At 49.2% G+C, this 16,750-nt stretch overlaps 2 protein-coding genes across 7 annotated transcripts in view; both read left to right on the forward strand.

Moving 5' to 3' along the window:
* The window catches only part of ELN (elastin), a 58,919-nt gene extending 50,120 nt beyond the window's left edge, over positions 1 to 8,799 (forward strand). For 4 of the 6 annotated variants that reach the window (XM_080983841.1, XM_080983840.1, XM_080983837.1 and 1 more), the window contains 11 exons: positions 388 to 438; positions 941 to 1,045; positions 1,176 to 1,223; positions 1,809 to 1,847; positions 2,142 to 2,213; positions 2,896 to 2,937; positions 3,849 to 3,875; positions 5,228 to 5,272; positions 6,766 to 6,795; positions 6,897 to 6,926; positions 8,012 to 8,799. In XM_080983841.1, coding sequence (XP_080839967.1) covers positions 388 to 438; positions 941 to 1,045; positions 1,176 to 1,223; positions 1,809 to 1,847; positions 2,142 to 2,213; positions 2,896 to 2,937; positions 3,849 to 3,875; positions 5,228 to 5,272; positions 6,766 to 6,795; positions 6,897 to 6,926; positions 8,012 to 8,028 — 506 coding nt within the window. In that variant the 3' untranslated portion in view covers positions 8,029 to 8,799. Of the gene's footprint in view, positions 1 to 386; positions 439 to 940; positions 1,046 to 1,175; positions 1,224 to 1,808; positions 1,848 to 2,141; positions 2,214 to 2,895; positions 2,938 to 3,848; positions 3,876 to 5,227; positions 5,273 to 6,765; positions 6,796 to 6,896; positions 6,927 to 8,011 lie in introns of all 6 variants that reach the window. The other 2 variants (XM_080983839.1, XM_080983842.1) reach the window with 1 other exon arrangement.
* Positions 8,800 to 14,737: 5,938 nt separating this feature from the next.
* Positions 14,738 to 16,750, forward strand: part of LIMK1 (LIM domain kinase 1) — a 36,136-nt gene continuing 34,123 nt past the window's right edge. The window contains exon 1 of the mRNA XM_080983844.1: positions 14,738 to 15,171. Coding sequence (XP_080839970.1) covers positions 15,114 to 15,171 — 58 coding nt within the window. The 5' untranslated portion in view covers positions 14,738 to 15,113. The remainder of the gene's footprint in view (positions 15,172 to 16,750) is intronic.

Genomic DNA, 16,750 nt, shown 5'->3' on the forward strand with positions numbered 1-16,750 from the left:
GAGCCCTGACTCGGAGGGCTAGATAGTGATGGAGGGACTGCACAACAGTTCAAGCAACTTCTTCATGGGGGGGGGCAGTTTGCCTTTATGAGCCTCCTTGTATTTTTCCCCCCTTTCCTTACTAATGAAACTAACTGCACGTTAGCCTCATATCCCCCCCTCTGACCTGTGAATCACCAGATCTTTCTGTCAGCCCCCTGACAAATTGCTGGAAACCACAGGAGGGGAACGGGGTCTTGCGCTCAGATCCCGCTGGAGGGCTTCCCATGGGGGCATCTGACTGGCCACTGTGGGAACAGGAAGCTGGGCTAGGGTCATCTTAGTTCTTATGTTGTGGTGTCCCAGTGGGTTTGGCCCTAATCCTGACTCCTTCTGTTCTTCCGCTAGTTCCTGGGGGAGCAGCAGCAGCTAAAGCAGCAGCAAAGGCAGCTAAATATGGTGAGTCCCCATTGCGTTCATCCTGATCTCATATCCCCTGCCTAATCCAGTTCTTCCCTGCCCCTCTGCGCATCCTGGCCCACTGCCCCATAGTGCCAGCCAGTGAGCTTTTTCCCAGATGCAAAAACATGAGATCATCTCTGAAGCATCCCACATTGCCACGATTCAGATTGTAAACTTTCTGGGGCATGAGGCCTTAGTTGTGTGCTCACCGATCATTTAAAACACCTTCAGAACACATTCCCACCTGGAGAATCCTGAGAACTGTAGTTTGCCCCTCACAGAACTACAGTTCCTCACACCCTTAACAAAGCACAGTTCCTAGGTTTCTTGAACTGGCCTAGTCATAATGGAGCAGAGAATCATAGGATTATAAAGTTGGGAGGGGACTCCAAAGGCATTTGGTCCATCCCCCCCTCCCCGCAGTGCAGAATTCACAGCTAAATGGGTGGTGGTGGTGGAATTTGGTCAAATTTTGCCCCTAATTCCAACCTCTTTGTAGGTCGTGGGGCAGGTGTCTTTCCTGGCGGTGGAACAGGCGTCTTGCCAGGGGGTGGAACAGGCGTCTTGCCAGGGGGAGGCGTTGTGCCAGGTGTTCCTGGAGCAGGTAAGGGACCCCTCAGCTACTCCTCATCCTCAGATCTCGGGGAATTGGCACTGGACAAGATTCCCAGTCCAGTTTTGCTGTGCACTGGGCATTGGGGCTCTGACACAGATTGCTTCTCCTTATCTCACAGGAATCCCCCAAACTGGAGTGCAACCAGGGGCCAAGCCACCTAAATATGGTACGTATGAGTCCCTGTCAGGGAAATGGCCAAGACATAAGGAATAATAATCATAATGATAGTACTGGGAGTTCTATCTATCCACTCACCTGCCCACACCTCACCCAAAAAACAAAAAATGAAACAGTCACAGGAGATCTAGCTATCTATTGATAAAAGGAAGTCCATCTTCATGCAGCACAGAGTTAAACTGTGGAACTCCTCACCACCACAAGAGGCAGTGATGGCCACCAAACCAGAGGGCTTTAGAAGAGGAATGGGTCAATTCATGGAGGAGGAGAGGGCTATGGATGGGTACAAGTCACGATGGCCATTCTCTGCCTCCACAGTTAGAGGCAGCAAAGCTTCTGGATACCAGTTCCTGGAAGTCTTTGTGGGGAGCAGGGGAGAGAGGGCTCGTGTGCTCCTGTTTCCCATAAGAGGCATCTGGTTGGCCACTGTGAGAACAGGATGCTGGGCTGGATGGACCTGATCCGGCAGACGCTTCTTATGAGTTGAAGAACTGGGAGACATGGAAAGTGTCTGGTCGGCAGTGGGGAGAAATGCCTTTGATAAACCAAGACTCGCTTTTTCTCATCCCAACAGGTGTGCCAGGAGCTGGGCTGGGTGGCTTTGGCGTACCAGGTACGATGCTGCAGACCCAAGGGGAGGGAGGGGAGAAGAGGGGCCTCCACACAAGACAGGGCATTCTTTGGGACAAGATGGACAGCTCCAGGGCTCATCCCTTGTCCTGGCTACACATCCGAAATCACTTGGTGGCTGGGCTGTGGGGCTTGGGAGCATTCCAGGCAATCATAGGCTGAATAACTTCAGTATCCTCCATGTTCCTTTATTTACTCTATGGGTCCTCCACACATTAGAGTTTATTTCTAACGAACCGTGAGGGTGGGTTTATGACTGAGCCACTTTTTCTGGCAGGCTTTGGTGGACGAGGAGGATATGGGGTCCCCGGCGCAGGGGGAGTGGGCCTTGGTGGCGCTGGAGCTGGAGGTGCGTAGAGATCGTTCAGCCAGAGCACTGGGAAGGAAGCCCCCAATGTTGTGCTCTGAATTTGGGGGTGGTCTGAGGGTACTTTGCAAGATGTCTCGGTGGCCTTACCCAATGGCGGCCTCAGTGAGTTGACCCTCTGCTTTGTCATTGCTACCAGCCAGAGCCTGCAAGGAAGCAGGCAGTGGGATCTGCTAACTGTTGTAGTTACACCCTGTTGTAGCTACTCCCTGTTTTTTAGCAACTATTCATTGTAGCTACTCCTCATCCTCACCCCTGTTTCCCCCTCCCCTGCTCACCACACCTGAGCTAGAGTCCGAGTCATAATTATGAGAAAGCAGGAGGATGAAGCTCTCATCATGGAGGATAAGATGAATATCAAAAGCTATTTGTCTCTTTTGGGGCAGCCCATTGGCATTTTGTACTGGTACCTATGACACATTTCTCAATATAGAAGTACCAGCACCACATTTTTCTTACCCCCCCCCCCCAAATAGTACTGGATATACCACAAATGTTACAGCCCCAATCTGCTTCCTACAGTCCTATTTCAGGGGCCCTGCCTCCAGCTCCCCTAGCCTGCCCATGCCCTCTGAGGCAGCCCCACCGCTTCCTTGAGGTCAGCAGACCGCAAGCCTGACTTCCAGGACAAGCTTCTAATTTCCCCTCATGCTCTCTTGCACAGGGCTGACGTACCCAGGAGCCGGTGGCAAACCTCCCAAACCAGGTATGAGCAAAATGGGACCACGTGGTGGAGTTGGGTAATGGCGGAAGGCGAGTGGCGGAGCTCAGTTTCTTTCAGAACTCTCCAGATTGCTGCAAGGTTCAAGGCAGAGATTGGGGACCTCAAATGTGGCCCCCATACCTCTCTGTCTGGCACTTAGGACTGGCCCTAGGCCATGCCCCTCCTTGCCCTGCCCTGCCCCCTTCTTGAGTGTCGGTGCCTGACTGGAATGTGTCTTTGGAAGGTCATAAAGCCTCTTCGCTTGCCTGGATAGAGGAAATGTGTGTATAAATATCTGACTTTCAAATGACTGGGAGACAGCCAGGCATAAAATGGCAACCCTCACATCTGTAGCCCCACCCCTTTCTGCCTCTGGCTCCGCCCACCACTGGGAGCGGCCCTCACAAATTTGCTCATGAGGCAACAACATTAATTTCATAAAATTAATATACCACATGATTGTACACACACACAACCCTCAAGGCTGTGTACAAAAGAGCTAAAACAATAAATTTATTGATAAGGAAAAATGGCAAGAATGATTTAAGGCACCTGGAAAGTTAAAATAACAACAGACTAAAAATGGATTAAAACTCTTCACCCATGATGTAAAAGGGTGGAGCCTCATAAAGTACAAATTTACCCTAATGGAGGTTCCTACCCCCATGGGGAAAAAATAATTTGGGATTGTATGTTTGACTGAAGTCTTGGGATTTCATAGAAGGACCCCCCACCCAAAAAAAGCCTTCAACTCCCCTGAGGATGCAAACATTGAATCTAGACACTTACATTTCAGACTTTCAGTGTATTGCAATATTGAACAGGGCGTTGCCAGAGTTGTGTGATACACACCCCAATTTGACCTCCCTCAACAACATCTATTCTGATCAAATGTCTTCTTATTTCTATCACAGGTTATGGTGCTGGCATTCCACAAGTTGGTGAGTTGATGAACTAAATTCCCTTTATTATATAATGTGTGTGTGTGTGTGTGTGTGTGAGAGAGAGAGAGAGAGAGAGAGAGAGAGAGAGAGAGAGAGAAATTATAGAACAAAGTTCAATAATGCTGTCACTGCGAGACAAATTTGGTTTCAATAAAAATGCTAAGTCTTTTTTTAAAAAAACAACAACACACCTAATATTACATTATTATGCTTTGTAGCCAAGATCATTAGACATCCAAAACGCTTGCTTGTCAAGAAAAAAGAAAGAAAGGGAAATAAATAAACAAAAGAAAAATGACATATGAAGCAGAACAGGAGCAGCTTAGTGAGGCGAGAAACTCACAAAAAACTGTAAAGTACCATGAATAGATTAAACGGGGAAACTATCTTAATTTACATTGTCATTCAAAAAATGCTAAGTCTAAATGATGTTGAATAGAGCTTTTCAGCAGAAAGAGAAAATAGAGGATCCCCCCAAACTACATCTCTGATGGTTTGATAAAACAATAATGTTGTAACAAGTTATGTAACAGAATTAAAATTAAAAATAACACCAAGACTCAGCAGCTACATTAGTATCAGTAGTAAGACTTCCACTTGTTCTCTAGAACAGGTAAGAAATAAGGTTAACTCCTTTTTATTTTAAACACTTTTATCGGGGGTCACCAACCTTCTTATAGATTTATGTATTCATATGATTATTTAATGCATTTATATGCCACTCCTTTCTCCAAGGAGCTCACGGTTGCTTACAAACAATAATTAAAAACAGATCTCAGGACCCATTTAGAACGGGCAATTAAAATCCAGTTTTCCCTGCCAGCAACCCAGTTGGCCAGCATCGCCTGCCTCTCAGTTTCCAAAGCTCTGTCGAAGCAGGAAGGCCCTAGCCTGCTGGCGGAAGGATAACAAGGAGGGAGCCAGATGGACCTCTCCTGGGTGGGGATCCCACAATCTGGGAGCAGCCACAGAAAAGGCCCTGTCTCTCAGTGCCTCTGATGTTGATGGGACCGAGAGAAGATGCTCACCCAAGGATCTGAGCACCTAGGCTCAGAGCATCCTATCTTTCTGGTAGCCTGGCTCCAAGCTGTATAGGAATGTGTGAACTGATTCCACCCAACTGATGTGAGGGGACAGATGGGTGGGAGAAGAAGAAGAAGAAGAAGAAGAAGAAGAAGAAGAAGAAGAAGAAGAAGAAGAAGAAGGTGGTGTGGAAACCTGCAAGGGGTTGGACTAGAGCTTTGGGGTCCCTTCCAACTCTATAATTCTATGAACCAGGCTTGTGGAATTCCTGCCATATTGAAGCTTTTCTGACTCTCTCTCCCCCACCCATCTTTTCTCCATTCTAGCGGGCGGAGCTGGCTATGGTTATGGTTTGTCTCCTATTTACCCAGGTACGTTAATAGGGGCTGGGAGGGGGGGTGAGTTCAGTTCCTGAAAAACCCGGGTGCAGGGAGAAAGCAGTGGCCTGATGATGGATGACACCCACAAAAGAGCTGAAACAGACCAGGGGAGCAGTCAATTTGGGGGCAAGCAGGTGGTCTTCAGTGGGGTCATCTCCCTCATAAGGTACGCCTTACACCCTGTCACTGGTACCAGTTCATAAGAACTTAAGAATCTAAGAGCCCGTTGGATCAGGTCAATGGCCCATCTAGTCTAGCATCCTGTCTCCACAGTGGCCAACCTGTCGCCTGCAGGAAACCAGGGAGCGTAAGATGCCTTGCTCCCACAGGAGGTAGTGATGGCCGCCAGCTTGGATGGCTTTGAAAGATGCTTGGTCCATTCATGGAGGAGGGAACTAACAATGGCTACTAGCTATGATGGCTTTGTTCTACCTCCATGGTTGGAGGCAGCAGAGCTTCTGGATATCAATTGCTGGAGACCACAGGAGAGGAGAGGGCTTTTGTGTTTGAATTCTGCTGGAATGGACTCGCTGGATGCAGAGGAGTGGTGCGAGGCGCCAGCGGGGGAACCCCTAAGGGAAGACGTCTCAGAGCCAGTGGATTGGTGGTGGGTCAGAGGGAGAAGAGGGAGCAGATGAGGAGGAGGAGGTGTCAGGGGCTGAGGAGGTAACAGGGTTTAGTGAGCAGGAAGAGGCTGTGGCAGAGAGCAGTCCAGAGGCAGAGGCAGAAGCAGAGGCTGGAGAGGAGGAGGCCCAAGAGTGGAGGCAGGCTGCTGAAGAAGCCAGGGAGTCTCCCCCTCCTGGTGTGACCAGCTCCCCTCCCCACCAGTTCCCCAGAACCAGAAGAGGTATGAAGAGGGTGGAGGAAATGCGGGCAAGACAACAAAGCCTCAGATCGCTTGGAAAGAACTTAGGCAGCTGTGGGAAGGCGGGGACCTTCAGTCCTCACAACTGCCTCCTTGGGGCAAGCTCTATCAGAAACAGCTGCTGTGCTCACTAGGCCGGAGCTGTTTAGTTCCTTTGAATAAAGAGTTAACTTCACGGACACCTTGTGAGTTATTGCTGACTTGTTCCCTACTCCTGCCTTGACACCTCCTTGGGGGTTTCTCATATCAGGCATCTGGCTGGCCACTGTGAGAAGGAGGTGCTGGACCAGATGGGCCTCCTTTGGCCTGATCCAGCTACAGGGCTCTTTGTATGTTCTTATGCTCAGGGACAGGAGTCCCATACTAATGATCTGAATACAAGGAAATATAACAAGATGCTTGGGTGTTTCCATAGAATCCTGGAACGGTACAGTCATCTAGGTACAGTCACCTGCAATGCATCAATTTCCCCACTTCTCTTTCGCTGAGGCCCACTGTGACCTTTGTCATGCACCCCTCACCCAAACACACACACATATAGTTCAGAATGTGGGGTGGGAGGGGGCTGCTGGCTGCTCTATGTGGCTAACCAGCTTTCCTGCCTGGTTTGGGCTTGCAGGTGGAGTCCCTGGCCAGCTGGGCTATGGTGGTAAGTGCATTGCTTTCTGCTGGCTTGAGGGGGGGGGGTCGAGGGTGAATCCAGGAGAACTTGCCTGCCTCACTCCGTGTTTCTCCCCTGCTTCTCCACAGGCAAACCTCCCAAGCCGTACGGCTACAGAGGTAAGTCGCACCCCAACCCAGAAACATTCCACTTTCAAACTGTTTCTGTCTTGTTCCAAGAGCCTCCAGGTTCAAAGGCAGTCTACCTCTGAGTGCCAGGCTCTAGCCACGGGGGTGGGGTGGGGAGAGCTTCTTCCCACCAGGCCTTGCCTGTATGGGGAGGGTCTCATAGGCCTCCAGTGGGCCGCTAATTGGAACAGGAGGTCGAAGGGCAAATTCTCTTGGTCTGGCTGTTTTTGCAAAGGGGCCTGGAGAATGGCCACCAATCATGTTATGTTTGCAGACTTAAATATTCCACCCCAAGTTGAGAATCAGCACACAAACGGACACAATTTGGGGTACTGTTTTCCAGTCCATCGGAATCTTCTACCATCCCTACTTGTGAGCCACTCATGAAAAATGCCCTCCTGACACACAGTGTCCTCCTCCTCCTATTGTTGTTTTATTTTATTTTAATGTGTTTATTGTGCCTTTCTCTGAAGGTGGGATTCAGGGTGGCTTGCAACATTATTATTTTTTAAAAAATTATAAATTACATGGTAATGAAAACAAAGTAATTTTAGAACCAGCAACTGAAACCGTTTGCCCTGACAGCAGCCCAGAAGATGGTTAAATAAGGACACCCCTGGTATCAAAGGAGCTAGTCCATATGAACCCATCCACCGGTTGTGGTCCTGCTCCAGGTGCCTCAGGGCCAGCCCACCCACAAGGCAGGGTGAAACAGAAGCCCCCGAGGCATCACCCCCACAGATGTCCTTTAATGCCATCAACCTAGTCCTGTGGAACTCTCCACCACTGGAGTTTCAGCAAGCACTGAACACTTTTCAATTACACCAAACCTAGTGAGGCAATTCAGAACACATCCTCCCACAATGTCTGTTTCAAACTTTTTGAATGGTTCTATGGTTTCATTGTTGTAAACTGCTTTGACATATATATTTTTCTGATGTTGCAGTATACTGGTAATATTATTATTATTATTTTTACAAATAAATAATACAAACAGTTCAAAGGCAGCTGGGATGTGAGTAAGGCATGTGTCACCGCTGATGGTCTTCCTCTTCTCCTCTCCCCACACCTTGCAGGCCGCAAGAGGAAGTAGCCCTGACAGACTGCCTACCATTCACCTCATGAACTTTGGTGCTACTGCCTGGTCTCGAATGTACCCCCTCACCCCGAGAAAAGCAGATTCCACCACCACCGCCATCGTCACCGCCGCCCTGTGCCTTTTTTGCCCCACAGACCCCAAACAGCCCTCCTCCCTCTCACTGGTGCTACACCCAGCCGTCCACGTCCTGGGCGGTGGGGAGGCCTCTCTGGTGCTGCGGCCGAGGAGGGCCGCTTTCGGAGGAGGGGGGGAAGATGCCCGAGCACTTTAGCCCACTCCTGAGCCCTGTGCGGGGGGGTCAGTAGTCACACTGGCCAGTTGGCCCCACTCCCTTTCCCAGTCTCCGCCCCCTCTCTCTCTCTCCAGGCTCCAGTTTTCCTGGGGGGAGAATGCCACTGGGTTGCCATGGGAGCCCCTCCCCTGGCACACTGCCTGCAAACTGGGGGGTCGGTGCCAACAGGATTAACCTTAATCCTCCAGCTGCTGCCTGTCAGGGCCGCAGCGGATTAGCACAGCCCAGGCCACATTCGGCCTTTCAAGCAAGAGAGCCAGAGGCCACGCCGTCCAGGTCTGAGCAAAGAGGCCGTCCTGGGGGTCCCCCGCCCCTCCCCACGGGACCGTGGCCAACCTTCTCCACGACTCTTCATGTTTAATCACTTCGATGTAACTGGGATGGGACACTTTTTATAAAGAGGAACAGTAAACCGCTTTCCGGGAAAAAAAGAATTAAATAAAACCTGACTAATAAATAACTTTTTAAAGGAACATTTCTTGTGCTTTTTCCTCCTGGAGACGTACAGTCTGCAACCTAGTTTCCCTTGAGCAACCCGAGCAAACACAAACTGAGTGTCTCTGAGCCTGTGCAGAGGGGCAAAGTGAGTGCATCTTGGCAGGTGTGACTTTATTATTAGAAGCATAGAACCTAAGAGTCATCTGGTTCAACTCTTTGCAATGCACCATGGCTAAAGATGCCGGACAGGTGGCCATCCAGCCTCTGTGGGAAAACCTCCAATGATGGAAATTCCACCACCTTCCAAAAGAGCCCGTTCTACTGTCTAATAGCTCTTAACACCAAACAGTTACTATTTTTCTAGAAAAAGAGGTACTCAAACTCGCCATGAATGCTACCCTTGTTCTCTTATATTGGCAATGGTGTTCACCTGAGAGGTGCCAGAACTAGGCGATATATTGTGCAAAACCAGTTTGAAGTCCATATCGTGATATTGGTTTCATAATTTTTGACCTGGCAATATATCATGAATCATGATGCCTTTGTGCGTATGTGGTGATATATCACAATGTTGAAAACCAGATATCACCCAGCCCTATCCAGAATCGAGTTCCAATGAGTTCTGGCCAAAAAAAAGGGGCCCTGGTTCTTCCTACTGTTTAGTCAAAATCTCCTTTCTGGTAATTTGAATCCATTGGTTCCAGTCCTCCCCTCTAGAGCAGCAGCAAACCAGCTCGCTCCATCTTCCATGTGGCAGCTCTTCAGATCTTTGAAAATAGTTTTCATACCATCCCTCAATTTTGATAGATAGTAGTGGGATGCACACTTGGAAATGGATCCTATAGCTTAGGGGGAGGAGTTGGGCTGCAGGGCTCATTAAAGATCCAGAGGTGAGCTTGCTAGAGTGGAGCAAAGCACTTTGCAATGAGCCGTTCAGCTCCTTTGCAGCCTGAGGAGGAGCCGAGCTGTTTCCATGGGAGTCATGCAACTTTTATTGCAGAATGCCCAGCAATGGGGCAACTTCTGTAAGCAATGACACTACTGAGAAAATGATGGTGTTGGTTTGGTTTTATAAATACATTTTATTGAATTTCACACCTATAAGCCATCTCAAACAATAAAAAAAACACTACAGAAAAAAACAAGACAGTAGAAATCGGAGAAACTGCAAATGAAGAATTAATTATCCTGGAAAATATTGCAGAGGAACTGTTTTGGATTGTCATTATACTAGGACCATTATATTTAAATGTAATATTTTTCTTTCCCCTAGTCATAAAACCCACAAGTGAATAAATGCATCTGGTGGAGACGAACTATGTTACTCCATGTTTGCAAGTAGAATAAAATCATAAAATCGTACCTTACTGCCAAAAACGAATCTTCAGGGACCCTGCAGCACCTGTGTGAAATATCAGTGTTTGTGGTGTGAGTGAACCAAAAAGAGGCAGGAAATCAACACTGAGGAGGGGAAAGAGCATCGGGAATCATTGGGGAATGGACCATGTCATAATGCCATACCAATCTAAGCTGCAGTCGCATTTTGAACATTGTGTGAAATTCCGGCCCCCTCACCTAAAAACGGATATTGCAGAATTGGAAAAGGTTTAGAAAGCAACAACCAAAATGATCAAGGGGGTTGAAGGAGAAAGCTTGTGGCATTTGAGGCTTTTTAGTTAAGAGAAAAGGCAAGTAAGAGGCGACGTGATAGAGGTTATAAAATTATGCATGGCATAGGAAAAGTGGATGGGGAAAAGTTTTTCTTCCTCTCTCTCATAGCACTAGAAGTCATGGACATCCAATGAAGCTGGATATTGGGAGATTCAGGGCAGATGTAAGGAAGTCCTTCTTCATGCAACTTGTTCCCACAGGAGGTAGCGATGGCCACCAGCCTGGATGGCTTTAAGAGAGGATGGGGCAATTTCATGGAGGATAAGAAGACTATTGATGGCTTCTGGCCATGATAGATATGCTCTGCCTCTGCAGCTGGAGGTAGCAATGCTTCTGAATACCAGATGCTAAAACCAGAGGAGAGGAGAGGAGAGGAGAGGAGAGGAGAGGAGAGGGATCCTGTGCTTTGGTCCTGCTTGCGAGTTTCCCAGTGAAGCATCTGGGATGGTCACTTTGAGAAGAGGATGCTGGACTAGATGGGCTGTTGGCCTGACCAGCAGACTCCTCTTATGTTCTTAATGGAAGCTAGCCAGTGCTTCTGGTGGAAAATAATAATAATAATAATAATAATAATAATAATACAACACATCAAAAGAATCTCAATATAGCCATATGCACAATTGTCCCAAGACTCCAAGTATTGGCAAAGTTGTTCTGTACACTGGCAATGTGTGCAGGGGAGGAAAGGAGACACATACACAAATGAGCTGAAGGAATTGAAGGCCGTCACTGCCTGCTGCTCTGTACAAATTCAGAAAGGCAGAAATACAACAACAGAACAAGAGGAGATCCCGAATGCATCAGTTAAGCACTCTAAGAAGAGCCCTGCGGATGGATCAGGCCATCTAGACCGGCATCCTGTTCTCACAGTTGGTGACCCGATGGCCATTGTGGGAAACCCACAAGCAGGATTCATGCACAAGAGCACTCTGGCCCCGCCGGGCTTCCAGCAGCTGGTATTCCGAAGCATTGTTGCCTCTGACTGTGGAGACAGAGCAGAGCCATTGCGGCTACTACCCATCGATAGCCTTTTCCTCCATAAATGGCTGCGCATTAGCAACCAGAAAATAGACAGCAGATAAGATCCTAAGAGGTTACTGGATCAGGCCAATGGCCCATCAAGCCCAGTTTCCTTTTCATATAATTGTTGAGCTGGAAGGGACCCCTAGGGTTATCCAGGTCCATCCCTCTGCAATGCTGGAATCTCAACACGTAGTTCCCCATCCAATTTGAAACCAGACCAGACCCTGCTTAGCTTTGCAAATGTGCCAGCGGTTTTAGAGGCCAACCGATGTCCCAACGGAAAGCCCACAAGCAAGATTCAAGTAGAAAGGGACTCCCCCTCACGCCACCATGGCATCCGGCAACTGGTATTGATAAGTCTTGCTTCCTCCCACTGGCTAGAGGGACTGGTGGTCTGAAAGCAGTCCTTGGCTGGTAATCATGAGGACTGGAGTCTTAACCCAGTGGTAGGAGAGCATCTGTCACAGGTTCAATCCCAGGCGGCATCTCCAGGTAGAGACTCCCACTTTGGAGAGAGCTGCTGCTGGTCAGTGTCCACCATACTGGGCTGGACTGCTGGTCTGACACAGGACAAGGCAGCTTCTTACTGTTATGAGTTTATGAATTTCAGACTGCCACCCACCCGTTACAAGTTTCTGGGTGCCAGACACTGAACTTCTGGATTCAGTAAATGTTAAAATATAAACTAAGCCAGTTTCCTGACCAGGAAATCGCCTGGGATAATGGAGAACAAAAGCCATTAGGAAAACCAAATAGAAGGGCCCTCGGCTCAGAGTTAGTTGGGAGGACAAAGAGTTCGAAGTAGTTTTAGAGTTGACCGTGACCTGACCTAGGTTGCAGGCTAGAAAAAGTGGCTGGCTGGAAAAGGCAGAGAGTCAGAGCACAATGGTTGATGTCTGTTTGAATCCAGAGAAGCAAGAGTCTTTTGGGGTGTTAATGCTGGGAACTGCTGCATCGTAGGCTCAGGTTGCATATACAGTGGTACCTCGGGTTAAGTACTTAATTCGTTCTGAAGGTCCATTCTTTTTTTTTTTTTTTTTAAATAATTTTTTATTAATTTTCCAAACACAAAATAAAAAAAACAAACAATACACAATACACAGACATACAAACATATAAACATGTATAATTTCATAACCATTTTTTCATAAACCTTACTTTCCGGACTTCCCCATACCTCCCCTTTTCTGCATCCTTGTTTTATATTTCTTCAGCAACTCCTCAGTCAACTAATTATTCAATTCAATTTCTTTTAAGTTCTTCTAATATTGTTAATTACAGCTGCAATTCTCTGTTTCCCAACCCCTTGACATTTTAACATTCCTGAATTTTACAACAAGTTCTAAGATATACTTTGAATTTCTTCCAATCTTCTTCCACTGTCTCTTTCCCCTGGTCACGGATTCTGCCAGTCAACTCCGCCAGTCCCATGTAGTCGATCACCTTCGTCTGCCATTCTTCCAGTGTGGGTAGTTGTTGTGTCTTCCAATACTTTGCTAGAAGAATCCTTGCTGCTGTGGTCGCATACATAAAAAACGTCCTGTCCTTCCTTCTCACCAATTGGCCGACGATGCCCAGGAGAAAAGCCTCAGGTTTTTTAGGGAAGGTCCATTTAAGAACCTTCTTAATTTCATTATAGATCATTTCCCAAAAAGCTTTTATCCTCGGGCAGGTCCACCAAAGGTGATAAAAAGTACCTTCAGTCTCATTACATTTCCAACATTTGTTATTGGGCAGATGATAAATTTTTGCAAGCTTGACTGGGGTCATGTACCACCTATACATCATTTTCATAATGTTTTCTCTTAAGGCATTACATGCCGTAAATTTGGTACCGGTGGTCCACAGCTGTTCCCAGTCAGCAAACATAATGTTATGACCAATATCTTGTGCCCATTTTATCATAGCTGATTTCACCGTTTCATCCTGTGTGTTCCATTTCAACAGCAGATTATACATTCTCGACAGATTCTTAGTATTGGGTTCTAACAGTTCTGTTTCTAATTTTGACTTCTCCATCTGGAAACCTATTTTCCTGTCCTGTTTAAATGTCTCGTTTATCTGAAGGTAGTGCAACCAATCTCGCACTTTGGACTTTAATTTCTCATAACTCTGTAGTTTAACTTTTTCCCCATCTTGTTCTAAAATTTCACAATATTTTGGCCATTTAGACTCCATATTAAGTTTTTTCACCTCTTTAGCTTCCATTGGTGACAACCACCTGGGAGTTTTACTTTCCAATAAATCTTTATACCGCATCCAAACATTATATAATGCTTTCCTAACAATATGGTTTTTGAAACCTTTATGCAGTTTTACCTTATCATACCATATATATGCATGCCAGCCAAATCTATTGTCAAACCCTTCTAGATCCAAAATGTCTGTATTCTCAAGAAGTAGCCAATGTTTCAACCAGCAGAAAGCCGCCGCTGAAGGTCCATTCTTAACCTGAAACTGTTCTGCACCACTTTAGCTAATGGGGCCTCCTGCTGCCGCCGTGCCGCCGGAGCACGATTTCTGTTCTCATCCTGAAGCAAAGTTCTTAACCCGAGGTACTATTTCTGGGTTAGCGGAGTCTGTAACCTGAAGTGTATGTAACCCAAGGTACCACTGTATGTGTAAATAAACTATGTATCATAAAAATACCTGAGCTCCCACTATGCCTCATTTTTAAAAGGAAACATGTAGGGGTGAATTTTCGCATTTCAAATTTTTAGTGGCGTCAAAATCTGATGTCTCCTGCCTCTTGCCTTCCGTTCTGTGCACTATGTCACAGCTGTGGCGCCCTGTGGTGTCCCCTCGGCTCGGCGCCCAGTGCAGGTGAACCGGCCATGCTGCCCTAAATCTGGCTCTGGAAACACGAACCCTTGGTAATCGTGCCTGGAACCCAATAGCGTCTCGCACAGCTCAGAGATTGGGGTGGCACACAACAATACTTTCCCCTCTTCCCTGCACTACCCCCTCGCCTTTTGTCTGCAGTTGCCCCTGGGCGCTCTGCACATACTCAGGGGCCCCTTCTCCATCCCCTCCTGAAACCCTGGAGAGAGCGGCTGCCAGTCAGCTGTGGACCATCACAGCTTAGCTGTGGTCTGACACGAGATCGTACATTTCTCTTCCCCCCCCCCCCGTCGGTTTTATCTGCCGTTGCCCCCGGACCCACTGCGCGCACTCAGGGCTTCCCTCACCATCCCCTCCCTTTCCGTCAGCTTGGCTTCCCAGGGAGCGCGCGGCGGCGGGCGGGGGGGGGGGTGCGCGCGTGCGTGTGTCCGGTTCTGGCTGGCTGGCTGCATCCCTGCCGGGACTCCGCTTCTTCTAGCCCCCCGCCCCGTCCAAGCGAGAGGGGAGGCGCCTGGCCTTGCATCGCCTTGCAGCGCACGTTGCATTATAGCTGGAGGCGGGCGGAGTAAGGGGGGTCCATCTGGCTGGCTGGCTCCTCTTTGGACCCGCCTCCCTCCTCCTCCTCCTCCTCCTCACCCCCCGCCCCATTTTCCCAGGGCTGCCGCGCAGTCGGCCCGGGCGAGTCCGCAGCCGGCGCAACCAAGCAGCCCGCCCTGCCCGCCCTGCCCCCTTCGCCGCCCGGCAAGCGCAGGGAGGAGACGCCGACGCCGACGCTGCTGCCGCCCGAGCCGGGGGGGTCTGGCGCGGCGTCCGCATGAGGCTGATGCTCCTGTGCTGCACCTGGAGAGACGAGCCCATGGGAGAGGACGAAGGTGGGTCCTGGAAGAGAGCCCTCCCCGCCCCCACTCCGCGTCGCCCCTCACCCGGCCTCTGGCCTGACTCCTGGGGCGCGGTGGTGACGGAGTGGGGTGGCGTGCAGGGCTCCTCCGCCCCCTCCCCTGCTTGACCTTGAGCCCCACAGGGGGTGGGAGAGAGAGAGAGTGAAACGTCCGGGCCGCCCCCTTGCTGCATTGCACGCGTGGTAGGCATTCACACGTGCAAGAGGCCGGCAGGGGTGGGGGCGAAAGGAGAGATCTACTTAACGCGCGTGCGCTAGTGGGGCTCGTGGAGTGGTCCTCGGAAGGTTGGGAGAGGCCCCCAAGGCCTACTTAGCCCCTTCACTCGCCTTAACGGGCGTGCGCAGACTAACTGGGAGCGCGTCTCTGAGCACGTGCAGAGCGCGTTTCCTCTCTCCCCACCTCCAGCCCGTTGTCTCTGCGCTTTCAACTCACCCTAGGAGGCGGGGGCGGGGAGGTTAATCCGGTGCCCATCCGGTGGGTGCTGTCCAGGGTGCTGTTTCTCCCGACCTCCTGCCGCAGGCAAGGGAGTCTCGTCTGACCGGAATGCAATACAGTGGGGTTTGGATAAAAGACTTCGGGGTTGATTCTAGGATCCATGCTTTCCCCCTTCCTTTTGCAAATATTTTCGCTACTTTACTGAAAGTTGAGGATTCATAGAACCTTTCCTGAGTGTGGGAATTCTCCTGTTGCAAACGGGTGGAACAGGATAGGGTGAATAAAATGCTCTTTCACAGCAGGAAAAAGGGTGTCCCACTCGCCCCACAAATCCTATCATCTTTCTGATCCTCATAACCCCAATGGCACCTGGGCCCAGAAGAGGGTGGGCATGCTGTGGTTACAAAGTAAAAAGAAAAAAGAAAGCACCCTCTGTGCATGCTCCAAGACACTCTTGCTCCCCTGTAATTGTTACAGCATGGAGGCCTGCTACTGAAAACAGGTTCAGAGTCTGGGTGCAAGGACAAATTTATAACCCCCCCATTCTGTTCCCCATTTCTATGGATGCCCCCCTGGTTTCCCTGCCACTCCTCTCCACACACCCCAATCTATGGGGGGTGAAGTAGGGGACAGTCCTGCTGTTATATAAACAGGAGATCGATCTGTGGCCACCAGCCATGGGAAAGGAGGTCATAGGGCTAGCCTCAGCTAGGGGCCTCTGGGCATTTGTGAACAGCTGGGTGCAGGAGAATTGCCATTATCCCCACCCCCACCCCATGCCCCCTCTCAGAGTTAACAGGGATGAGGCTCCTGGCGGAACCATTCTTCAGGTTCGGATTACGGAAGTTATTCTGCGTGTTCTCAGAGGAACCCTTGTTCATTCAGTGTGAGTGCTGCATTTCTTTGAGCACTGCTTCAAACTAATCTATTCTGGGGGGGGGCACAGCAGGATGAGGTGCATTCTGGGGGAGAGAGAGAAATCACCCACAGCCCCTCTGGAGTCTTGGGGTGCCTCTGCACTATACGTTTAAAGCAGTGTCATGCAACTTTAAACAGTCATTCCTTTCCCCCAAACAAATCCTGGGAAGTGTAGTTTGTTATGGGTGCTGAGGGTTTT

The sequence above is a fragment of the Podarcis pityusensis genome (genome assembly GCF_964106645.2).
Source record: "Podarcis pityusensis genome assembly, chromosome: 15".
NCBI lineage: Eukaryota > Metazoa > Chordata > Lepidosauria > Squamata > Lacertidae > Podarcis > Podarcis pityusensis.